The sequence below is a fragment of the Lissotriton vulgaris genome, chromosome 6 (assembly GCF_964263255.1).
Source record: "Lissotriton vulgaris chromosome 6, aLisVul1.2, whole genome shotgun sequence".
In the NCBI taxonomy this organism is placed as follows: domain Eukaryota; kingdom Metazoa; phylum Chordata; class Amphibia; order Caudata; family Salamandridae; genus Lissotriton; species Lissotriton vulgaris.
In genome coordinates this window covers 1,400,449,435-1,400,475,055 of record NC_141694.1, presented here as the reverse complement: position 1 = coordinate 1,400,475,055, position 25,621 = coordinate 1,400,449,435, and the positions used below count along the sequence as shown (strand labels likewise).

General features: G+C 49.6%; 1 protein-coding gene across 1 annotated transcript in view; it reads left to right on the top strand.

The window, feature by feature from the left end:
• XRN2 (5'-3' exoribonuclease 2) overlaps positions 1-25,621 on the top strand; it is a 380,297-nt gene that overhangs the window by 306,761 nt on the left and 47,915 nt on the right. The window contains exons 25-27 of the mRNA XM_086927507.1: positions 2,754-2,822; positions 2,916-3,047; positions 25,308-25,441. Of these exons, the coding sequence (XP_086783633.1) occupies positions 2,754-2,822; positions 2,916-3,047; positions 25,308-25,441 (335 nt within the window). The remainder of the gene's footprint in view (positions 1-2,753; positions 2,823-2,915; positions 3,048-25,307; positions 25,442-25,621) is intronic.

Below are 25,621 nucleotides of genomic sequence, written 5' to 3'. Positions count from 1 at the left end.
CGACTGGTCCGTCGGATACGGCGCTAGGGTCCTTAACAGTCGTTCTAGGAATAGTCCCTGGTCCAGATTCGGACAATAAATATTGATAAACGTGATGTCCTCGCAGTCTAGTCGCCCTGTGACCACTATGTACCGTCTGTCCAAGTCCACCTTCTGCCCAGTGTGTCGAAAGGGAACCCCTACCCTGTTCCAGATGAGTCCCTCTGGCAAATGCGGAGTAGGAAGTATAGTACGCCTGCCTGCGCCATCTACGGTGTAGCACTGCCCCTTCTCTGCTAGTGTGCTGCAGCATCACTATGTGAATCCCTCTTTTGCTCCAATGTGAGAAGATCTTATAGCGCTTATGCATGGAGTGCATTTCACGGACATTCCAAGAAATGAGATTATACGTCGTGTTAACCAGCATCACAAAATGATCTTGCTACCGCCAGCCGGCCCCGTACCCAGGCCTCTTGCTCATTCGTCCCTGTGGATCTGTAGACAACAGTGCCCCCAACTGTGAACAACTAAACGTCACCAACTCTTCCTTCCCAGGACAAGTGGGAGATTCTCCCCCATCCAAACTGCCCTCAGGCATGGTAACAGACAAATGACGAATGTTCAGGTGGTAGCTAGGTGAACATCCGTTTGGAGGGAAGACTCCCTCCCCAACCCCCTGGTCCCCCATTCCTCAGTGAGCTTTCCTGCTGCCCTCTTTAGGCCCCAACGGCTCTCAGTGTAACCGCAGGCTATTACCACCTCCCCTCCTAGGCAGGCTGCCCAGCATGCAAGTGATGACCATGACTGTTTCAGAATAAGTCATCTGCCGATCTAGGGGTCACTTCCGGCAGGGTCTGGCCGATGTCCCCCCCATAGTCGCTGAGCTGGTATGAGTATAATTCTCTTTGATTCTCCCGTGACTGTGAGGGTTCTCCCCTCGGACTCGATGCGCTCAGGGATGCTATGGCCACCACAGCCCTCGCCCTGTCTCGGCGTACTTCATCCTGTGTTGGGCGGCCCTTGATTGGCCCCCCCTTCACGAGGAATCGTGCATGGTCCTGCTCTCGCTGATCACGGCCATGGGGTCTCCTGTCTTTCAGCCCCCGTTTCTCCATCCAATACCACACATCTTGCGGAGTGTTGAAGAACTTGTCTCCCCCGCATGTACTATCTCCAGCCTGGCATACCATAGAGTACGACACTTCCATTTGACATAGCTTTCTTTTAGCGTGACAAACGATGCATGCTGTCTCTCCCTGGAGAAGTCTAAGAAGATCCGGACCCCACTATTAATCTTTAGGAGGCCCTTAATGCGTGCCCTGCTCAACACGTGGTTTCTGTCTTTATAGAACACGAGGCAAGCCACCACCGGCCGCGGCGGTCACCCTGGCAGAGGTGCCTGCTCCGGGACCCTGAGTTTCTCCTACTGCAGGCACGACATGCTTTCTTGCAACATTCGGCGCGCCATGCACACTTTCCCTTTCCAAGCTGCCGGGGACAATGGCGGTCGCTTCTATGAAATGAAATAGGTTTCGCATTTATAAGAGTTTGAGCTGTTGGCATTGTAAATGACATTGCCTTTTATTTGTGCGTTAATCAAAACAGATAAATAAAAGGCATTGTCATTTACAATGCCAATAGCTTAAACTCTCGCAAATGCAAGACCTATTGCATTGAAAATGCTTGTTGTAAAGTGACATTGTAGCAGCGTACAATTTGGGTAATGGCTAGGTTGTATTTTTTTCTTGCCTCCTTGACAAATACAAACCAAATGCATGACACAACTAATGTTTGTAAAATATATCTATATCTAGAATACCTATCATGTCTGAGATTATTGCATTAGTGTTTTATTTTATTTAAAAATGTGTATTGGAATTCTAAGGTGGCCAAGTATAGGTGATATTTAGAAAACAATGTTTCAGGGTTGGCCTCAATGGGTCCAGAGCAAGAAAGTAAAAATCCCCAAGGGGACCGTGGGAATTCAATTTATACAATGTAAGGGGTTCCTGTTGTAAGGGTCGACGGCGTTTCGATCTTTTAGGTACTTAAGATAATCTTCAGGACAGGTAGTGCTCACTACATGTCCTGTATGAACCCCTTCCATTGTATAAACTCATGTGCAGTTCCAATTTTGCTGTCAATGTGATGTTTTTAGTTCTCTCTCACTTTGTCACATTATGCACCTTTCCCTTTGTGAGCACCTATTACTTGCAGTATAAAATTCATACTTGTGTAAAATAAAGTCTATTTTACACTACATATGTTTCCCTACCTTCTTGCTCCCGTGACGATTAATTGTCCAGTATAAATTGAATTCCCACTGTCTCATTGGGGATTTTTACTTTCTTGCTCTGGACCCATTGAGGCCAATCCTGAACCATTGTTCTTTCTAAACCTACACTAACCCCCGGTTCACATTTCGGGGTACCTGTGTTCTCCCATACTATCAAGTATAGGTGATGGCATATTTTCAGTTTTTCCTTTATTTTTGTTGCATATAAAAAGTAACTTCTGCCCCAGTTTGAGGAAACCTACTGGTTATTCAGTGAAATGCAAGGGAAAGGGTGTTGCTTATCTAAGTTGTAAGTTTGACAAACTGATGCATAGAAACAGTGAAAAATGTATGCAGCCTAGTGCTAAAGTATTTATGTACATTAGTAACGTTGGCTATTTCTTCCAGGGATAGTGCATGCATCACTAAAGCTGTTTCAAAACATGTTCTGCCAGTCTATTCTATTTGTTTTGTAACCCCCCCCTTTTTTTTTCTTTAGCATCCTATTTAAAGATCCGCAATTTGAGGAAGGCTTTGTTTTCAAAGCTGTGGTTTTACCTGGAGCCAAGTAAGGAATTCATTTCTTCTTCTTCTTCTTCTTCTTCTTTTTTTTAATTAAAGTTAAATCCAAATTTCGTGTTGACAATCTCTCTTCTTTAAGGAAAGCTGCCCCAACGCTGAAACCAGGAGACTGGGAAAAATCAAATAATGGAAGGAATTGGAAGCCCCAGCTTGGTTTCAACCCAAACAGAAAACAAGTGCATCTAGATTCGTCAGCATTCAGAACCTTAGGGTGAGTGCATATTGAACAGCATCATCAATGAAGTATGCAATGCTTGCATCAGCCAAGTTGTGCTTTCATGGGCGCATGTTCTTTATATTTTTGTATGCTGAAAGTTAAACTTGTCTTTTGTTTGGGCAATAATTTGAGACCTGTGGCATGTGAACACAATTGTATCATTTACTCAGTACCAAATATAGTTTTTTCCCCAACACATTTTAGATGCTTGTTTGCATAAATATACTTTTAAAATCATGTAATTCGCTTAATACAGTCTTGGATTTGTTTCGATTGTCAAATTTAGTATGAAACACAATCCAGTGCTGAGGCCAGAAACTGCTTCTATAGCAGTGTAGTAGAAATCTGTGCCCCCTACAACTCACAATTGTGGGCACACCTTGTGCTCACCATGTGCTAATCCTCTCCTTTTCCCCTGCTCCCCTTGCGACCCCCTAGGTTTAGATCAGACCCTGTTTTCTAGTTGTTTTCCTGACTACCTTCACGTTATGAATTATTATTCCAGTCTTCAGACTAGTATGAGAAACTTTTCTCAATCAGTACCTTTCCATTAGTGCGAGGTGGCAGCATGCAGTATCGGCTACCACACTTTCTCCTGTCATGAATGTACCTTGGTATATTATGCACGTCATATATATCTATCCTATCTATCTATCTATCTCCCGAATGCCATTGAAATGCAGAAGTCAAGTAGTTTTTGGCTTGGGCTTGCAGTGAGGTGCCAAAGTGATCTCCTTCACCCCAAGTCACCTGTCAGTGAATTGGCTCCTAAGATTTTCCATTGGGAATAAACAAAGCATCATAGGAAGGAGAAGTCTTGTTTTTTTGAGAGCCGTTGCTCCTCAGGCTGTATCTTCACCTTCGGTTTCCGGTAAGCGACGCCATAAAAGTCGAAGAAGCGCGTTCGCTCGGACTTCCCCTCGTCGCTCCTCAGAGGCAGACTAGGGGGACAGGGCTTCTTCCCCTGCTGCTCCTCTGGAGCCTGTGAGTCCCACGGTCCGTCGGCGACTCCTGAACAGGTGCAAGAGTTTCTTGCTGCCATTGACCGCCTTTTTAGGCCCAGAGCTCCCGCTGGCGCGCCTTCGGGCCCCCAGGCCGTGTCCAGATCCTGTTGGCCCGGCGGCACAGGATCCTGTGCCGCTGGCTTCGGTGCCACGAGGTTTAGCGCTGCCGCCCTCTGCTCCATCCCCGGTGCCGCACTGGGTGCCTTTTCTCACCCCTGCCCCGGTTCCAGGACCATCTTGTTCCGGCCTGGGATCCGCATTGTGGAGCGGCTCAGGCCCAGCCGGGGCCTGCGCCATACCCAATGCCGTTCGTCCCTTCTCCGCCGCGACATGCTCTCTCTACGTCAGAGGCAGACAACAACTGGGACGGGTCATCTGACCCTGTTGCCCGGCAATGAGATTCCGAGCAAGATTGGGTGGACAACCTGGAAGACGCAGGCAAACTAGCTGTCTCTCTGACCCGGGGGTTTGCCTCTCCTCCGCCTACTATGGAGGAGGGTGCTTAGTACACCATGGTGTTCCGTCGGGATGCAGACGCTCTCGACTTCCCTACAGTGGCCTTCAAAACGAACCTCCTTACAGAGGTGCTCCAGACGGCGTCTAAATCGTTGGAGCCGCTGCTTCCTTTCAATGAGGCCCCTCCCGAAGTCCTCTTGGGTACTTGGTTGTGGCTGGCCACAGGGGTGCCGGTGGATTAAAACTTCGCCAGGCGTCATTGCCCAGCGCTGCGGGATCCCGCCTTCTTGACCACTCAGCCTACGCCTAAGAGCCTGGTCATTCAGGCCTCGACTTCAGAGTGCCTTTCCCACAGCTCCGCCGGATAATGACTAAAAGGCAGGAACAATTTGGTAAGAGCTTGTTCTCCTCGGCCAGCTTAATGCTGCGGTCTGTTAACACCACCTGCTTATTGGGCTGTTACTCCCAAGCAGAGGGGGATTCCATTGCTCTGGTCTTTCCTCAGTTTTCTAAGGAGGCCCAAGCTATCTTTTCCCAAGTGATTGCGGAGGGTAAGGGTGCGGCGTAGTTTGCCATCAGGTGTGGTTTGGACACTGCTGATTGGTTGGGCAGGGCAATTTCCACGACTGGGGCGTTGCTGCACCACGCCTGGTTGTGTTCGACTGGGTTCTCTTCCAGGGTAGCCTCATCAATAGTCATGAGCACTAGAATATTCCAGCCCATGCGCGGGACCCCGGAAACACAATCATATATGTGCCTCACATATATATCTCAATCCCTGCACGCTACATGCAGCAAGACTGCACTCTTAGAGCTTAATTTCACAGCTTCAGTTTATTTCAGAAACAAAAGCGTTTCGGATAAATTTCCTTGATCAGTGTTTCTAAGTTTCAACAGGCATTCGCCATTTTTAAAGGCAAAGCATATCAATTCATTGAAACAAACAAGGGACTTATGCGCTGTCACCTACTGACAAGCGCCATCTTGGTAGAGCAATCTCAAATTAAGCATGAATATTCATTGCATGAAAATTAATCTCTGGTTAAAAAGTAAAACCTGGTATTCTTACATTTATATACAATTATACAATTCGTAGTGCACCACATCTCGCCGTGGATCGGTATTGGGAACCTTTCTAAGCAGTTTACTGGCATCGCGCTCTTCGTTCCAAACACTTAAAGCCGTGTATCGGCTTATTATCAATGCTTCCTATAAAACAAATTACGAAAAAGAAATACCAACAAAACGAGAGCTACAAAAACCGACCATATTGAATCAATTACCAAGGTGAACTGTCAATTCCTCCCCACTTTTCAATCCATATGGGGATTTCGTACCCAAGTCTATAATGTAACGAGACTCTTCTTCTCAATTTTAGCACTGTTTCCTCCTCCTCACATGTGGGGGTACATGATCGAATCTGAAATATGTAACCGGTCCCTGTTACTGTTATGTTTGATAGAGAAATGACGTGCCACAGGGTAACTAAAATCTTTTTTTATGGCACGCATATGCTGTAGCACTCTAAGTTTCACCCTGTGTATATTGCTCCCTATGTAATTTCTTACTTCTGAAGTAAGGTTCTGTATTTTTTTTTACCGTTCTGGGCACTTTATTCCACTCAAAATTCCTTCACTTTTTGACCTCTACCCTTGTGGCCTGGTCAGACTCATGAAGTCTGTATCCATTGTTTGCCTAAGGATCATGACACTAAGGCTTGTCCTCATTGTCAGACCCTGTCCAAAAGGACTTTAAAGGGCAGAGAAATAATTCATCTATATGAGCTGGCAGAAAAATCTGCAAGAGGCAGGTCGCTGGTAAAGAAGGCTTCCAAGAGGTTGAGATCTCCATCTAGAAGCAAGATCCCTCACCCTTCGACCTCATTGTCTGGCTCTGCACTGAAAAATCTACCACCGGTAGGTCATTTGTCCAAGAAAAGGCCATCGAAGGCAGGCTCGCCGTCGAAGACAGACATTCAGGTACGTCGTTGACGTCGAAGACTCGTGATCCTCCGCCGCCGTCAACCCGGCGGCGATCGGCGTATGAGTATCTCCCCTCAGTCGTCGTCAGTCAATCGGCGGTCGACGTCTAGGGGCAGGAGTCCTCCGCCGTCAGCCCGTTGGACGGGAACTCCTCCGTCGTCTCGACGACTATCGGCGTCTAGGATAGACACCCCTCCGTCTCGATCGGCGTCGAGAGCAGCCCTCTGCCGTAGTCTCAACGCTCGTCGTCTAGGAAGAGCCCTCCGCCGTAGTCTACAAGATTGTTTGGTGTCTAGGAGCAGAGCCCCTTCATCTGGATCTGCACGGCGACGTTCGCCGTCGAGTTGACGTTAGACAATGAGACGAAGGGATGTCCAGGCGTCTGCAAGGGATCCAATGTCGCTTTAGGGAAGCATCGAGACCGGTTCCAACATCAGACCGGAGATGGGAGGTATGGTTCGACGTCTAGAGACGCACGCCCGATGTCAAGCCCCACCTCAGTGAGGTCCATGGAAGGATCCGTGGTTCTGGTGACTGAATCCGCGTCACATTATTCTTCCTCACATTCCTCCGGGCAGCCATCCACGAGATCAGCCTTTCCAGACGGATGTTCCAGTAGATCGGCTCATAAGTCTCCTCTCAAAGGGAGGCTTCCCCTGCGGTGCACTTGTCGCCAAGAGGGCTCCTCCCCCTGCATCACTGGGAAAAGGATACAGGGGCGACACAGCGGATGCAGGAATATGCCAGTCCCATCAACAGGCCACCTTTACAAAGGTTGGTGCAGGAGGTGGACAGATCGTGTCCCCCAAGACGCCAAGCACCCACGGGTCCCGGGAACGAAGACATAGTTCCCATCGCGGAAGAAGCACCCTGTCGTGGTGGTCTTCCACCCGATCATCGAAGAGGGATTATTCCCCTACCCTATCAGACAGCCCTGCATCGAGGGAACTCCGATAGATGACATCAACACCTACCATGATGTGCTTCAGAGAGGGGGTCAGAAGCTGAATATCGAGAGGTCTGCTCAGGTGGCAACAACGGTGATCTTTGAGACTCTGATTGCAGCGTCTCGTCCATTACGCCCCTTGGCTTCTGGAACCTGTGATGGACATCTTCCTGACACCAGCTACGCTCAAGGCCGCAGCAGCTCGAATTCAGAAAAAATATCCCCTGGAAGAGAAGGATTAGTTACTTGCCTGTAATCCTAGTTCTTTTCCAGGGGTTTCCTCAAAGTCCTAAGCAACCCTCCCACCTACCCCGGGCAAAGTATCATTGTGTTTGTTAAAGAGGTAATGTCAACTCTTTATGTCATGGCTTTGTGAGTCACAGCAAAGGACTGACCTAACTGTCACCCCTGAGGCATGATGGGAAGCTGGGGGCCATGACTGCCTTAAAGGCATGGTGCCAGTTTATTTCTATGTTGCTCTGAGTTAGCTTTTCAGTCTTTTTAGACTTTTTGCAATGCATCCTGGGAGCTGTATATGCTTTCAGTCCTGTGTGAGAATTTCTTCTGACTGCTAAGCATTAAAACAGATTCAAAACCGGTTTTGCTGTCGTTTTTCCCTGTTTCTAATGTATGCTTTTGATATAATAGGGAATCGCCAGTCCTTACAGCATTATTCCTCTCTGGTGTGTATAAGGCTCCAGTTGCTTTTTTAGTGTAGATATGTGTATAGGGGTGTAGAGGGGATATATGATTGTGTTTCTGGGGTCCCGCGCATGGGCGGGAATATTCTAGTGCTTAAGACTTTGATGAGGATACCCCTGGAAGAGAACTAGGATTACAGGTAAGTAACTAATCCTTCTCGCCCGATGTCCAGGGCTCGCTCATGGACATGCCCTTTGATGGCTCCTGCCTCTTTGGCGATAAGGCTGACAGTGCACTGGAGCGCTTTAAGGACTCACAGGCCACAGCCAAGTCCTTGGGTCTTTCTACGAAGAACCCTGCCACTCCTGGCTTTTATTCTTTTGTGGCCAGGACAGAGGCTCCCAGGCACGCTCCTCCAACAAGCCTGTGCAGAACCAGCCTCAGCGCGGCCACGGCCATCGCTTCTGCAGTGGTGGGTTTGGGAACCAGCGTGCGGGTCAGTCCACCTCTACCCCCGCTGTTTCCATCTCCAAACCTGCCTAATGCCAGCTTCAGGGAAGCACGCTTGTGGGTGGCAGGGTCTGCCACCACCTCCACCACTAGCGCGAAATCACATCGGACAAGTGGGCGCTGCAGATAACCTTCAAGGTTTATTCCCTTCCCTTTCAGTCCATACCGCCTCGGTGCCACCGCATGTCTGGGGATCATTTGGTTCTTCTCCAACAGGAAGCCACGGCCCTCTTGGCCAAGGGGGCCATCGAGTGTGTTCCTGGGCAGGAAGTAGGGAGTGGTTGTTCCCACTTCCTTCTGGTCCCCCAGAAGGACAAGGGGGGGGGCCTGCACCGGAAGGATAAATTCAAAATGCTGGCTCAGGTCCTGGCTGCCCTTGACCCTGAAGACTGGATGGTATCGTTGGACTTGCAGGATGCTTATTTTCACATCCCTGTCTTGCCGGCCCACAGGTGTTGCCTGCGGTTCACGGTAGGCCAGGAGCATTTTCATTTTGCCGTGCTCTCCTTCGGCCTTACCAGAGCCCCTCGGGTGTTCACGAAGGTGATGGTGGTGGTCACGGCTTACCTGCGCAGGTCGGGGGGGTCTGTCTTCCCCTACCTTGATGACTGGTTTTGAAAGGCGGGCTCCCCCCCAGGCAGTCATCCACCACCTTCAGACCACGGTCGACCTCCGGCAGGCTGATGGAGAACCCCAGCAATTGCAGAAGTCACACCCAAGTCCCTCTGAGAAGCTCCCCTTCATTGGAGCAGTTCTGGATTCAACGCGTTTACGGGTTTCTCCTCCTGAGCAGCGAGTCCGAGATATTCAGGCTATGATTCCGATCTTTCGGCCTCTATCCTGGGTTTGTCAGGATGACCCCACGGCTCCTGGACCTGATGGCCTCCGGCATCCTGCTGGTGACACATGCCAGATGGCATATGCAGGCTCTGCAGTGGGGAACTGAAGTTCCATTGGGCGATTATCAGTGAAACCTGTCCGATCATGCCCAGATCTCGGAGGGCACTGCTCAACAATTGCGGTGGTGGCGCACGTCTCTAGATTGGGTCAGTGGCAGTTCCCTCTCCCTTCCCCAACTGGAGCACACAGTGGTGACTGATGCATTCCTCCTGTGATGGGGTGGCCACTTGGGAGAGACTGGTCTCCGGCGGAGTCCCGGCTCCATATCAACCTTTTGGAGCTGCGGGAGATCCGACTTGCACTGAAGGCATTCCTTCCCTCTGTCCCGGGAAGTGTAATGCAGGTGTTCACGGACAACACCACCATGTGGTTTTTGCAACAAACAGGATGGGGTGGGGTCCTGGACCCTATGTCAGGAGGCTCTGCGCCTCTGGACATGGCTGGAACATCAAGACATTACCTCGGTGGTTCAACACCTGGCAGGTTCTCTGAACTCCAGGGCAGACTAACTCAGCTGCCGGTGCTTGATGGATCACGAATGGCGTCTGACCTCTGACGTGGTGCAAGGTCTTTCAGCAGTGGGGAGAGCCTTGGTTAGATCTATTCCTCACCGAACAGAATGCGCAGTGTCATCAGTTCTGCGCTTTGGAATTTCCAAGGCGGCACTCGCTCGGCGTCGCTTTTCGTCACGAGTGGAGCTGCGGTCTGTTGTACGCCTTTCCGCCTATACTACTTCTGCCCAGAGTGCTGAAGATCAGGCGCGACCGGCCCAAGTCATCCTTGTGACTCTGGATTGGGCACGAAGATACTGGTATCCCGAGCTATTCAGCATGGCAATCGATTCCCCTATCCGACTGCCTCTTCGGAAGGATCTAATGTTGCAGGGGAAGGTTCTCCACCCGAACCTGTCCAGCCTCCTCCTCCTCCTCCATGTGTGGAGATTAAGCGGAGTCAGTTGACACCTTCCAATCTTCCTCCCGAAGTCTGTGATGTCATTCTGGCAGCCAGGCATCCCTATACAAAAACTGTATAAGCCTGCAGGTGGAACAAGTTTGTGGCATAGTGCACAGCGAAGGCTGTGGATTCCCTTTCTGCCCCGCTTTTCGAGGCTCTTTTGTTCCTTCTTTCTTTAGCCCAGCAGGGCTCTGCTCTGGGCCCTATCAAAGGTTATCTTTCGGCCATTTCCACCTTTTTACGGCTTCCTGATCAGTCTTCTCTTAAGTCCACGGTTGTGAACAGTTTTCTGAAAGGCATTACGCACACGTTCCCTCCGGTGCCATTTATCATGCGTCAGTGGGACTTAAACCTTGTCTTGATGTTTCAGATGTGCGCTCTTTTCGAGCCCCGTCATAACTGTCCTTTACGTCTTCTCACTCTTAAGACTGCTTTCCTGGTAGCTATCTCCTCTGCCAGAAGAGTGAGTGAGCTCCACGCTTTCTTCTAAACCTTCTTTCCATTCTATTCATCTGGACAAGGTGGTTCTGAGGACCTGTCCTTCTTTCTTGCCAAAGGTTGTCACGCCCTTCAACATCGGACAGACCATCACTTTGCCCACCTTCTTTCCGCATCCACATCCTTCCAGAGAAAGAGGCTCCACTGTGCTGGACCCAAAACGTGCACTCTCCTTCTACCTGAGCCGTACACAACAGTTCCGGGTGGATGACCAGCTCTTTGTTGGCTACGTGGGTGCCAAAAAAAGGTCGGGCCGTGCACAAACGGACCATCTCTGGGTGGGTCGTTCTCTGCATCAAGCCTATTATTCGTTGGCTAAGAAGGAGCCTCCTGTGAGGTTGCATGCCCATTCCACCAGGGCAACGGCAGCTACTACTGCCTTGGGACGCGGCGTTCCCTTGCAGGACATTTGTCAGGCAGCTACTTGGGCCTCGCTGCACACTTTTACCAAGCACTACTGCCTTGACAGTCCAGTCCAGAGGGAGCGCTTCTTTGGCCGTTCTGTGCTCCGTGACTTTCTGGTGTAATCTTGTTCGCAGACCCACCACCAAGGTTAGTATTGCTGGGGTATCTATTCTAAGGTAAGGAATCGATCACGAACGTATCTTTCAGATGCACAAGTTACTACTTGTAACGATATATCTGTAAGACATTAGTAATAGATTCTTTACCGCCCCGCCCATCCTCATTCGTTATGCAAACTAGGGTTAAGGTCATCATCCTTTTTAGAGCCCTAGTTTGTGGTGCCTAAGTACACTCCGTGGCGTCATCTCGGCGCTTCTGACACCAGTGACGGACGCAGAGCCACAGGATGCCACCTACTGACCCGCAGGGGTACTGCTAAGCAAAACCTACTGTATCCAGTGTGAAGCCTTGGAATATTCTAAGGTAAGGAATCTATCACGAGCTAATGTCTCGTACAGATATATTGTGTTCGAGGCATGTGGGCTGCTGAATTCACATCTGTGCATAGATCGCCGCCTAGTGTTGGGTCCGGATGATTGCACATTGTTGTCCTGGAAAAGTCTTCGAAGTATCACGAGATAGGTGGCTCCTCCCCTGGACTACAGTGCGCATGGGCATCTTCTCCATCCTCAGATTGTTTTTTTCCGCCATTGGGTTCGGATGTACTTTCTCAACTCCAGTTCGGAAACTTTGTATTAACTCTTTCCTAAGGCCAAAAGGCCTTCGAAGCTTCTGTATTGTCTCGTTCGGTGCCGGTTTCTTCTCCAGTTCTTCGAACCGGACGTCTGAAGCGGTTTTTCCCTTTCGACACCAAAGGCCCAAACACGACGACGATGGATCGGAGCCCGTTCAAATGATGCCCAGTCTGTAATTCGAAATACCCCCACATCGATGTGCACCCAGTGTGCAATAAATGTTTATCCCCCGAGCACGATGAGGCCTGCTCCAAGTTCCGCTCCAAGAAGACGCTTAGAGTTCGACGCGCAGCAAGGCAGTCAGCGCAAAAGTCGGCGCCCGAGCCGGTAAGGCGCCGAAGACTAAGAAGACGTCGTCGAGGTAGGGGACGACGAAGGGGCCATCGGAGCCGTCTATGACTTCTCCAGTGATGAGCCAGGCCCACCCGCAGTAGCGGGGCCTACTAATGTCAATACGCCCAACTACGGCTCAGTTCGAGGCATCGCCGAAGGGCCTTAGCCAAGATCTTCCTTTACGTTCTATAGCCCCGCATCCAAGCCAGGCTAAGAATACTTAAAGAGCCATCGGTCGATTCTTCAAAACCGAAACCTACAGAGCAGAAATCGAAACCGAAACTGCTTAAGATGGTCGTCAGATCGATGCCAGTCAAGTCAAAGACTATCGACGACCCTTCGGCGTCGAAAGGGGCCGTCGCCTCGAAGACTGGAGCGTCACAGTAGAGCTCTACCATCAAGCACGATCATGGTGACAAGGCCAAAGGCCTCCAGACCAAGAAGGCTGTCGAGCCGAAGATTTTAGTGCTCCAACCGCTACTAAGCAAACAACTAGAGTCGAAAACCAAAGCCGACCCGAAACAGCCAGTGGCATCGACACCCAAGGCCGTGCATACTACGCACCGGGAGCTCGAGTCGACTCAATCGAGCAAACTCACTGCTTAGTCGCAGATGCAGCTCGGATCGACCACTGCGGCGAGCTCCAAGAAGGTCAGACACCCGATTAAATTCGGTCTTCCGCCAACGGCTCGAGCCAAGCATCTCGAACACCTCAAATGCACCGACCCTTCTAAAATGTTGTCTGCGCCTTCGAAGCCCGCCACTGAAGGGGTTGTGTTCCAAGAACCCTCGTACGACAACCAGTCGAAACTTCATCGACTCAGAATCGGGCAGGCTTACTGTAGGAAGGTACATCCTGACTATGGTTGCCCCCAACTTTTTGCCCTGTGTTTTAGCTGGTTTTGGACATAGTCGACCTGGGACCCTGCCAATCAGGACCCCAGGCCTACTGCTCTCTCTTTAAAATGGATTCCATGTACCCTAGGTACATTTCCAATTGGTACTGGGCCACCTTATCAGACCCTGTAACTCAGGGCATAGGTGTACCCAGGGCTGCCAGGGGCTGCAGCATGTATTATGCCACCCCTGGCTGGCCTCCTAAATTTGACACAACTGGCTGCATGACAGCTGGGGCAAAGTCGTGTAATCACCCTTTGCTGTAGGTGTAGTATACCTATACCTAACCTTAAAATGGACACACAGATTCCTATCAGTCACTCCTATGGCAGGCCTTGACAATCCTGAAGGCAGAGTGCTTGGAATCGTGTGAGATGGTGCTCTGGCATGAGCTGAGCCTGTCTGCAGCTTGCGGAACCAAGTCCTAATAGCTGTTCCATGATAACGCATACCATATACTCTTAAGTGCATTATAATCCTCGCGGTTAAATGCTAACTTTGGTATTGCGTTATCAAAACATGTCGAGTAAGGTGTCATACGAATTGGAATACTAACCCCTTGCCAATTCTGGCGACGGGGTTAGCATTCCACCCTTCTAGAGGGACACGACATGTATGTAACTGTGAACCCCGGTTAAAGTTAACTGAAGCCTCAGCTCCACAAAATGGATGCTGCCACCACAGACACAAGTCTGACCTCCTGCTGCTGGGAGTCCTTCCAGCGAGGGAGGCCTGGACAAAGGGTTTCCTGTCCGGGGCGGTGCTAGCACCATCCCAGACATGGTTTTGTGTATCCTGGGTAGGCAGGGCTTTTCAGGAAGGTGACTGCTGAGTGGCACCCCGGTACTCACTACGCATAGGCCAGTCAGAACCAGTTCCAGGGGCACACCAGCCCCTGGCCTGGGGAAGTCCGGCAGGGGAGAAGGGTGTAACCACCCCCCTCCTGGTCCCACCCATAGGCAGGACCTAGTCACCGGGTCAGCCCCCTTTTTTAGTATAAAGACAGGAGCGGGCCCCCTGTTCAAATTAGATCATCTTTGGAATCAAGACACGACTTTCTTCGAAAGGACTTCACGATTTCTTCTTCAAGATTCTCCCTTGTGGCTAAGGAGTAGTCACCCTGCATCAAGCGGGCACCATCCTAAGAAACACTGCGGTCTGCTGCAAGTCCTTCTTCACGAATCAGACGACCCAGCTTGACGAGACCCGGCTTCCCTGGCACCTCTGACCTCTACTCACCTCTACAGCAAAGCTGAGAACCGTGAGTGCGACGAGACCTCGAGGGACCGACGATCGCCAAGACTGCAGGACTTCTTTGTAACAAGCCCACCGAGTCTTCCACTGGTGAGTGCTTTGGGGTCCGAGAAGCCCCAACCCTGCGCAGCTCCAGCATCCAAGATCAGCCTCCCTGCATCTCCACGATCTGCGTGGGGCCCTTCTGCTGTTTGCTGTGCACCGCGTTGTTTGGCTGCTAGCCGGCTGGCTTGTGGCCTTCTGAACGACGCCCGACGACATCACTGCTGCTGGTCTGGTTGCTCCAGACTGGCCCTTGCTTCCTTCTTCAAGAGAGGCACCCCGGACCCTCCTGGTCCACTCCAGACGCCATTCTAGGTCCACGGCGTGGGCTTGAATTTGCCAAGGCTTTGTTGCCCAATCCTGGGTCCAGCGACGCCGACAGCTTCTATCTTCGTGGGACAGCTCGATCCTCCATCCTGGTCGCCGACAACGCCTCCTGGTCCGTGAGATCTCCGAGCACAGCGTCACCCACTCACCTTGTCGAGGTGGCTACCATCCGGTGCCCTCCTGGTGCCCACTGACTACTGGCTAGTAGTCTCGAACTTGGTCCCCTCTGCTTTCAGGTGTCATCTTCCATCGATCCAGGCTTGGATCCACCGAACTTTCTTCACTGGTCGCCTACCAGCAACTTCTTTCTTCCAGGCTCCTGGTCCGGCAACGAGGATTCCCGACGTCTTTTGAGTCCTATGCAGCTGCAGCCCCTGGGCTAGGTAACTTCGGCATTTCGGTGCCTCAGCATAGCCTCACTATCCAAGGGTCAGAATCTACTTTCGTTTTCCTCCCACCAGGTCGGGTTCGCCCGAGAACACTAACTTTGCAATTTCTAGCTACCATAGACTTTGTCCCGCATCTCGCGTGAGAGTGCACACACTGCACCCGAGTCCCCTGGGTCTCCTAGAAGTAATCTAACAATTCTATAGTCAAGTCCTAGCGATTCCAAAGGCTATTAGTACTGTACTTACCTGCTAGTAATTTCGCATTCCACTTTTCAAGTATATGGTTTTCTGTGCCCCTCGGGCATTTGTATATACTGTGCGAACTTAAGTATTTTTTTTAAGAGTTTTGGTTTGTGCTTAGTACCCTGTCCTCATAAAGAGTACAGGGCTGTTGTGATTCTTAATAAATAACTGTTTATTTTCATAACACTTGTGTGGTGTCCTTTCACTTGGTGTTCAAGGGGTATATGTGGTATAACAGCTGGCTTAACACGCCCTCTCGAGTCTTTAGCCTTAGACTGCTCGTATCCACGCTACTAGGATAGCTGGTCTATAAGGTTGACTTACAACCAATCATCAATAAGGGTTGCTGGACTGATACATAGTGTTCACTAGAATAGTGAGCACTGCATATCAGGCCACCTTCTCACACTTACCATCCATAAACGGAAGATTGCACCAGAAACATCCCTTGGAGGCTTATAAAATCCCTCTTAAAAAGAAGAAAGACTCTGCCACCTCACCAGTTCTTTGAACACGTTGAGCACTATTCACAACAGATGGCATATTCTCCAGCACAAAGCGAGGAGGACATGGGTGATGAATATGGTCAGGCGGCCTTCACTTATCACGCTGACACTGATCAGGAGGAACCTCAGCAATGGTCTATTGCTGTAGATCAAACTGTAGATCCTGATGATCCACAAGCTGCACCGAACGCTCAGTCCTACAATGTCAAAACATCGCCTACTGAACACACAGCGGCGTTTAACGCTTTGATCGAGAGGGCAGCCCTCAACCATGACATGGAAATGCACGCAGAACCTGTGGAAGAAGATTTCTTATTTGACACTTTCTCCACCTCTGAAAGATCCACAAAGACTTTGCCTATGTTAAAAGGGGTCCACAAGCATGCTGCGGACATTTTTAAAGAGCCCACCAAAGCAAGGGTTATCAACCCAAGAATTGAGAAAAAATATAGGCCTGCTCCAGTGGACCCCACCTACATCAAAGGCCAACTCCATTGGACTCCCTCGTAGTGGCCAATGCTCGCAAGAGGGCAAACTAGTGGTGACGCTCCTCCTCCGGACAAAGAATCCAAGATCTTGGAGGCGTCAGGAAAGAGAGTGGCAGCACAGGCTGCTAATATTCGGAGGATTTCAAATACACAGGCCCTATTGGCTAGATACGATAGGGCTCACTACGACACACTAGAACAGTTGTTGCAACACCTGCCTGATACTTACAAAGAGGGAGCAGAAATGATCATACGAGAGGGGAAGTTAATTTCTAATGCATCCATCAAATGCGCACTGGATGCGGCAGACACAGCGGCTAGGGCCATTAACACTAGTGTAATGTTAAAACGTCACGCATGGCTCTGCATCTCTGGATTCAAGCCAGAAATTCAAACAACTCTGCTTAACCAGCCGGTTAACCCAGACTTCCTTTTTGGTCCCGAGGTAGACACTACCCTCAAAAATAAAAAAGGACACAGACAGCAAAATCCATGGGGGCTCTGCAGTCACAGCAGTTTTGGGGCAGTTCCTTTCGTCGCTCCGGTAATAGGGGAGCCTCTAGAGGACAGGCTTTACAGCAAGCCCAATACACCAAAGGGAGCCCGCAATCCACCTATACAAAGAATACCAGGGGTGGATACCGTGGGAACAGCGCCAAGGGCAGAGGACGTGGCAATAACAGTGCCAGATCCTCCGCTCCCAACAGACAGTGACGCCTTGTCACTGCCCCGACCATCGAACACCTGTCGGGGGAAGACTCCAGCAGTTCCTGCCAGTCTGGGAAAGCATTACCACAGACAGGTGGGTGAGACAACTTATCCAATACGGCTATTGTCTAGAGCTAACCTCTTCCCCCCCCCCACCAAACATACCCCCAAGGCACCGTCCTATGTCCGCAGAGCACATGCACTTATTGCAGCAAGAAGTCCTCTCCATGCTGAAAAAAGGGGCAATAGAGCTCGTGCCTGCAGAAGAACGAGGTACAGGGGTCTACTCTCTGTACTTCTTAATCCCAAAGGACGGTTCCCTGCGGCCCATTCTAGACCTCAGACCCCTCAACCAATACATACTGTCAGAACACATTCATATGTTAACCTTACAGCAGGTCCTGCCGTTGCTCAGTCACGGCGACTTCCTGGCGACCCTGGACCTCAAGGATGCATATTTCTACATTCCCATTCACCCAAGTCACAAGAATCTCAGGTTCACCATCAACAATCAGCATTACCAATTCAAGGTCCTGCCTTTCGGGGTCACCACTGCCCCCAGAGTGTTCACCAAGTGCTTGGCGATGGTGGCTGCGCACCTTCGAAGACAACACATTCATGTCTATCCCTACCTGGACGACTGGCTTTTTCAAGCTAAGTCGGCCCAGCAGTGTGCCAGCCACATGTCACGCACGATTCACCTCCTTCACAGTCTAGGTTTCTCACTCAACTACGCAAAGTCGCACCTGCAGCCCGCCCATGTGCAACAGTACCTAGGGGCAACATTGAACACTCTGACGGCAACAGCGCAGCCGAATTCTGCCAGAGTGAACAGCATGCAGCTGCTCATTCGGAGGTTCAGGCCTCAATCGCTCCCAGCGCAGGTGTTCATGCAGCTGATCGGTATGATGGCCTCCTGCATATTCATAGTCCCGCACGCGAGGCTGCACATGCGTCCCCTTCAAGAATGCTTAGCACGACAGTGGAACCAGGCTCATGGGCATCTAAAAGACCTAGTGTTGGTAACCGGTCGTGCATACAACTCTCTGCATTGGTGGAATCCACAAAACCTTTGCAGGGAACGACCGTTCCAAGAGCCTGTCCCACAGATAGTGCTATCAACGGACACATCTCTCCAGGGTTGGGGAGCGCATGTTCTCCATTACACTGTGCAGAGACTATGGACGGCACAACAGCAGAAGATGCATATCAATCTTTTGGAGCTGCTGGCAATCTTCATGGCACTGAAAGCGTTCAAGTTGCACCTGTGCAACAAGGTCGTGTTGATCCGGACAGACAACATGACTGCCATGTATTACATCCAGAAACAGGGAGGCACCCACTCCCCGCAGCTATCTCACCTAGCCCAGAGCATGTGGAAGTGGGCCATTCAGGGGAACATCTTTCTCATGGCGGAACTTCTCCTGGGCGTAGACAACTAGATGGCGGACCCGCTGGTGGCGCGCAAACTGAGGTAGCACTCCATGACGCTCCTCCTGGTTGTTCCAACGTGGGCACGGCGAGCTTGGTACACCACGTTCCTGGAACTTTCAGTGGTGCCACACCAACGGCTGCGCCTCACTCCCAGCCTCCTCACTCGGAGCCGTGGAGACATTCAGCACCCAGATCCGCAACAGTTGAGCCTAGTGATTTGGCTCCTGAGGTCATAGTTTGGCTACCTCCACTTGCCCCCTGAGTGTATGTTTATTGAAAAGGAAGAGGTCCCTAGTAACAAGGACAATATGGAATACGTCCAGTTACTATGTTAACTATTAGGGGTGTGTATTATCAAAACAGCATACCATCAAGTGGGCGAGGGAGGCAAAGGCACAATGTGGTCTGTTTACAAATACAGTGAAGTAGGTGGATTTTTCTTATATACACCTCAAGGATGGAGAAGACACAGTAGAATTGCATAGAATATCAATAGTATTGACTCACTCAAAATAATAATCATCACAATAAGTTGTTCAGTAAAAAACTGTTTAGGTTTTATTTATATAAAAAATTCATTATGCATAATCATAACATTAAAAAACAATAAAAACGATATCATTTTATACAATTGGATAAAAGTTACAGAGAAACAAAGAATCAAACAAAGTCCCCTGAGTGTATGACCATCATCAAAGAGGCAAGGCGACCTACAACTAGGGCGTGCTATGCAGCCAAATGGAAACGCTTTGTCATATACTGTTCCAACAATGACATTAATCCGCTAGATGCGTCCACGCAAAACATTATATGTTACTTGCTGCACCTGTATCACTGCAATCTAGCGTATAGTTCCATTAGGATACATTTGGCTGCTATGGCCGCTTACCTTCAAAACAGGCAGCATCTTTCCCTCTTCAGAGTGCCTGCCATTAAAGCCTTCTTGGAGGGCCTTAAAAGAGTCATTCCTCCCAGACACCCTCCTTCGCCTGTCTGGAATCTAAATATCGTTCTCACCAAGCTCATGGGGCCCCCCTTTGAGCCTCTTCATTCTTGTGAGATAGTTTCTTACATGGAAAGTGGCTTTTCTGATAGCCATCACATCGCTACGAAGAGTCAGTGAGCTTCAAGCCCTGACCATTCAAGAGCCCTACCTACAAATTCATGCTAATAGGGTAGTGCTGCGCACCAACCCCAAGTTCATGCCAAAGGTAATCTCGCAGTTCCACATTAATCAAAACATAGAACTGCCAGTTTTCTTTCCCAACTCCGATTCAGTGGCAGACAGAGCACTGCACACCTTAGATGTTAAAAGAGCTCTCCTGTATTACATCGACAGGACAAGACTTTAGAAAGACTAAACAACTGTTTGTTGCCTTCTCTCCACAACACAAAGGCAACCCTATTTCCAAATCCGTATAGCCAGATGGATTGTTAAATGCATACAAATCTGTTATCACAAGGCTAAACGCACTTTAACAGTTCCCCCAAGAGCGCATTCCACCCGCAAGCTAGGGGCATCCATGGCTTTCCTGGGTAACATTCCTCTAGAGGATATTTGTACAGCAGCCACATGGACCACCATACATACATTTACCAAACACTACTGCGTAGATGTACACTCCAAACAGCAAGCTGCTTGTGGACAGGCTGTTCTCAGAACTCTTTCAGACTGCTGCAGCTGGCACGGGCAACCGCCGCTAAGGAGGTAACTGCTATTTATTCTATGCACAGATATGAATTCAGCAGCCCACATGCCTCGAACGGAATATGCTACTTACCAGTATGCATCTGTTCTTGGCATGTAGGGGTGCTGACATTCATATCGCCCACCCTCCTCCCCGGTGCCTGTCGCAGCTGTAGCACTCAGAATCATTTTCAGGCATGGTCATCACTTTCAGTACTACACTCCATCTCTGCCACAATGGCGAAAAACAATCTGAGGATGGAGAAGATGCCCATGCGCGCTGTAGTCCAGGGGAGGAGCCACCTAGCTCGTGATACTTCGAAGACTCTTCCAGGACAACAATGTGCAATCATCCGGACCCAACACTAGGCAGCGATCTATGCACTGGAATGAATGTCAGCAGCCCTACATGCCAAGAACAGATGCATACTGGTAAGTAGCATATTCCTACACAAGTAGTAACTTGTGCTTTAGGGGGCGTTTTAGGGGTCTTTAGGTCAGGAACCAATGAGCTACTGACTGTAGGGTGACTACACCCTTGGTGTGCTCACCCCTTGTGGGGGAGTGGGCACAATCCCTAATCCTGATTGGAGTGTGCCAGCCATCTGCAAGATGGTGGGCACTGAAGAGTGGGCTTCACCTCACCTCCCCCACCTGAGATGTGGGGTTGGTAGAGGTGGGCTCACCTTCTGGGCTGTGCTAAATTTTCCTGCCCGTCTTCCCACCGAAAAGGAGGGGGAGACAGGAAGGGGACCTGCTCCTGAGAGCAGGAGAGGCTGTGGGTCGCCTTAAAAAGGCAGCTTGGTTTCTGGACTCAGGGAGCGAAGGCTCCCACCCAAAGGGTCCACAAACATGTCTCATGATGGTAGAGACTGGTGTGTACCAATCCGGGAACCCACCAGAGGCTGGTCGTTTTTCTGGGGGACATCTCTAAGATGCCTGGAGTGTATTTTTCATTAAATCCTACACTGCATCAGTGTGGGTTTAAGTGCTAAGAAGTATGATACCAATGTTACCAGTTTTCAGTAAAGCCATTATGGTGCTGTGGAGTTCGTAATGATAAACTCCCAGCACCATATACTCCTAATGACATTACTGCACTGAATAGGTCTAAGAATTGGTCTAGACATTGAAGGGGTATAAGGCTCATGCACGTGTACCCTCACCACTGGTATAGTGCACCCAGCTAGAGGAATGGCTGATCTATGCCAGGGCAGTGGGTTGCAGGCATGGCACACAGGGATGTCATGACGACCCTTCGCTTCTGCACCAAAACATGCAAGATGCAATGGTAGGGTGTGTATAGGTACAGAGCCTCAAAGGGTGGCACAATAAGTGCTGCAGCCCTTAAGAGACCTTCCCTGGCCACAGTACCCTTGGTATCCATGGTGCCTTTTACAAGGGACTGAAATGTGGCCAGAGGTGTCAATTGAGGGTACAAGGTACAGTTTTGGGAAAGAACACAGGCCTTGGGACCCTGATTGTCAGGGACCCAGGGCACATCAAGTCATGGTGAATCAGTAGTTTTGCAAAATGTGTGTGTGGGGGGGGGGTTACTGCAACAAACCCAGCTTCCTACATCACCTACCTGATGTGTGCTCCCTTTGACCTTTGCACTACTGTTCCCCGCAGCTGTTGACCATCAAAACAGCCTTCTTGGTGGGGGATTACATCTGCCCGGAGGTTGAGTGAGATACAGGCATTATCTTGCTTCCCTATCTGATTCATTTTCCAGACAGTGATGCTTGGCACTCTGGCTTCCTTTTTGCCGTAAGATGTTACCCCATTCCATCTGATTCAGGCCTTCACAATGCCCACCTTCTTTGCTCCCCGCATCCTTCTAAGGAAGAGGAGCATCTCCACCGACTGGTCCCAAAAAGAATGTTGTCGTTCTACCTTGACTGTACTAAAGAGTTGCGGTGGATGACCAACTTTTTGTGGGGTACGTCGGAGCAAAAAAGCGAAGGGCAGTGCAGAAAAGGACCATCTCTCGCTCGTTCTCTGCATTAAGGTCTTCTATACCCTGGCTAAGAAGCATTGCCCTGTGGAATTAATTGCCCATCCCACCAGGGGAAAGGCTACGACTACAGCCTTGCCTCAGGTATCTCGTTCCTAGACAATTGTCGGGCAAAAATGCAGGCATCATTCGACACGTTTGCCATACATTATTGCTTGGACAATCAAGTCTGCAAAAACTGGCATTTGGCCCATTCAGTCATGCAGGATTTTCTAGTTTGAGATATAGGTCTGCAACCCACCCACCCACTGGATGGTATGGCTTTGCGGACTGATGTAAAGCTAGGGTTACACCCCTTTCAGGGCCCTAGTTTTGCACACGACTATGTCTGTTACTTCGTGGTTCTACACTTCTGGTGTGGGGAAAAAATGAAAAGTACTGACGTCCGCGCCCCTGTGGGGTGCCTGTATAGGCACTGTGACGTCATAACAGACGCTGACAAAGTCACGCATGCCCGAATGGAGCCACCCGATGGCGCATGAGAGTAGTTTTGCTCGGCAAGTTTCTAGATCCAGCCGGACGCCTGGAAAATGAAAAGGTAAGAAATCTGTAGCTAGATAGTCACTACCAGATAATGCGTCCCTGAAGGCAAGTATCTTTTTCGACACGTACTCTGCTTACTTAATTTTCCCGCCTGTCCTGCCGCTGAAAGTAGGACCTGGACAGTGGGGCAGGCATCTCCACTAGTTGGAGCTGCCCAAAACAGCACATCACAAAGTGAGATCCTTTCAGGCTCACCGCCAAGTGTTGCTGTTTTGCCAGGGGGAGGCGTGAAGAACCTCCATCCAGAGAAGCTTTGCTTCTGACCTCCAAGAGCACAGAGGCTCTTACCCCATGAGGTCAGGAACTTGTCTGGTGGTGGGTGACTGGTGGGGACCAGTCGGCCAATACACTAGAAGTTGGTAGTTTTTCAGGTGGCAACTCTGAGATACCCTTTGAGTGCATTTTGTAATAAATCCAACACTGGCATCCGTGTAGGATTAATGTGCTGAGAAGTTTTATACCAAACTTCTCAGTTTTCCGTAAAGCCATCATGGAACTGTGGGGTTTGTGTTGACAAACTCCCAGCCCATGTACTCCAACTGGCTTCAATGCACTTACAATGTCTGTGAATGGCAGAGACTGTAGGGGCATATTGCGCATACAGCTATGCCCTCAACTGTGATATGGTGCACCCTGCTTTAGGACTGTGAGGCCTGCTAGAGTGTTGACTTACCCATGCCACAGGCACTGGTGGTAGGCATGGCACACAGCCTTGTTGACTCTTCTGGTTGGTCTGCACCAAAACAGGCAGCCTTCAATGGCAGTGTGTGAGTCTTTGAGGGTGGCATAATACAGGCTGCAGCCCTCGGGGGCCCATCTCTGGTCACACGGAATCTGGTACCAGGGGTACCTTTATACAAGGGATGTGCTTGTGGCCCAGAAGTGTGGCAATTGTGGATACAAAGGTTCAGTTTTGGGGGAACACAGATGCTGGGGCCTAGTTAGCAGTGCCCCAGCACATACATAGTCAAGTTAGTATCCGGGAAAAATAGGGCAGTAACCATGCACAAAAAAGGCACTTTGCTACCTCTTGTAAAACATGTTTCCCCATTCTCCTTTCAATATGCTTCAGCAGGACCTTAATTTGGTTCTCACTTTCTTAATGTGTGCTCTGCTCGAGCCTCTTCATAATTGCCCCGCTGGCTGCTTACCATTGAAACAGCCTTTCTCAATAACAACTGCCTGTCTGTTTTTCCAGATAAGCTGGTAATTCGCACTTTGGCCTCTTTCTTGGCGAAAGTGGTAACAGCATTCCATGTGGGCAAGTCAGTCACTTTGTCCACTTCTCTACATTCCTCAAAAGAAGAGGAGCGACTCCAGTCTGTACGTAAAAGGGCCATATTCTACCTTAATCGCACAAGAGTTCCTGGTAGATGACAAACTCTTCTTGGGGTATTTTGTAGCAAAGGAGGTTTGGGCGGTGCAGAAACAAATGATTTTGCGCTGAGTTATACTCTGGTTTAAAATCTGCTACCCCATAAGGGCTTCAGGGCTTATTCCACCAGAGGTAAAGATGCGACCACTGAGTTAGTACGCGGAGTCCCAACCCTGGACATCTGCCTGACAGCAGCGTGGGTGTTTCTGCATATGTGTACCACACATTACTGCCGGGACAGTTAGGTCCGCAGGAATGGACATTTTGCCTGTTCGGAACTGCAGGACTTTCCAGTTAAGAATTGGTCTGCAGACCACCACCGGGGATGGTATTGCTTGGGTATCTATTCAAATGTAAGGAATCAGCGGCTAGATGTCTATCAGATGAACCAGGTACTTCCCTTCAGTAATGCATTATCTAGTAGAGAATATCTAGCCGCAGATTCCTTACTGACCCACCCATCCTCCCCACTCTGCGGACAGATTTGTAGGGTTAGGTTTATTCCCTTTCACTGCTTTGTTTGTATACACCAGTGTCTGTTCCTTTAATGGCTCTGTGCTTCTGGCATAGAACGTCGTGAAAATTAACATACATCAGTGTGCTGAAATGGCACCTGTATAGGTGACGCAAATGTCACTTTCAATGCAGACACGTGGCTCGACACCACCTACTGGCACAGACTGGATCAGGAAGATGTTTCGCTCACACAAGCATCTTCTGAATCCAGCCCGACGCCTGGGAAATTCAAAGGGAAGGTAGCTGTGGCTAGGTATTTTCTCTACCAGATAATGCGCTATCAAAAGTAACTTATTCTCCCTTTGTAACTTTTTTTTTTGTTTGCAGAGTTGGGCCCAGTTGGTGTGAATTGTCATAGTTTCATTGTTTCCATAAAGCTTACCGTTTTAGTCTTTGTGTACCAGACTTGTTAAAAACTTGTTGTTTTTCATCATATCATGCAGACATGTTATACCAAAGGACAACCGAGGACAAGGGAGTGGACAATACAGTAATGCACCTCCTCCTGGAGCTTACAATCCAGGAAATGCATACAGACAAGGCTCGAGAGGACATCCACAATTGCCCAGTTTGTCTAGTAAGGACTATTTTTTTTTTTTTTACAAAAGTCTTCATTTCAACATTGAAAGGTTATGTGGAAATGTTGATTTTCAAGCTTCTATTATCATTATTTCTATTTTTTAACCAATCTTAAATGGATTTAGCTTCTCTGACAGTAAAAGCGACTATTCTCTCCTTGGAAGGCAAAGCTGATTAA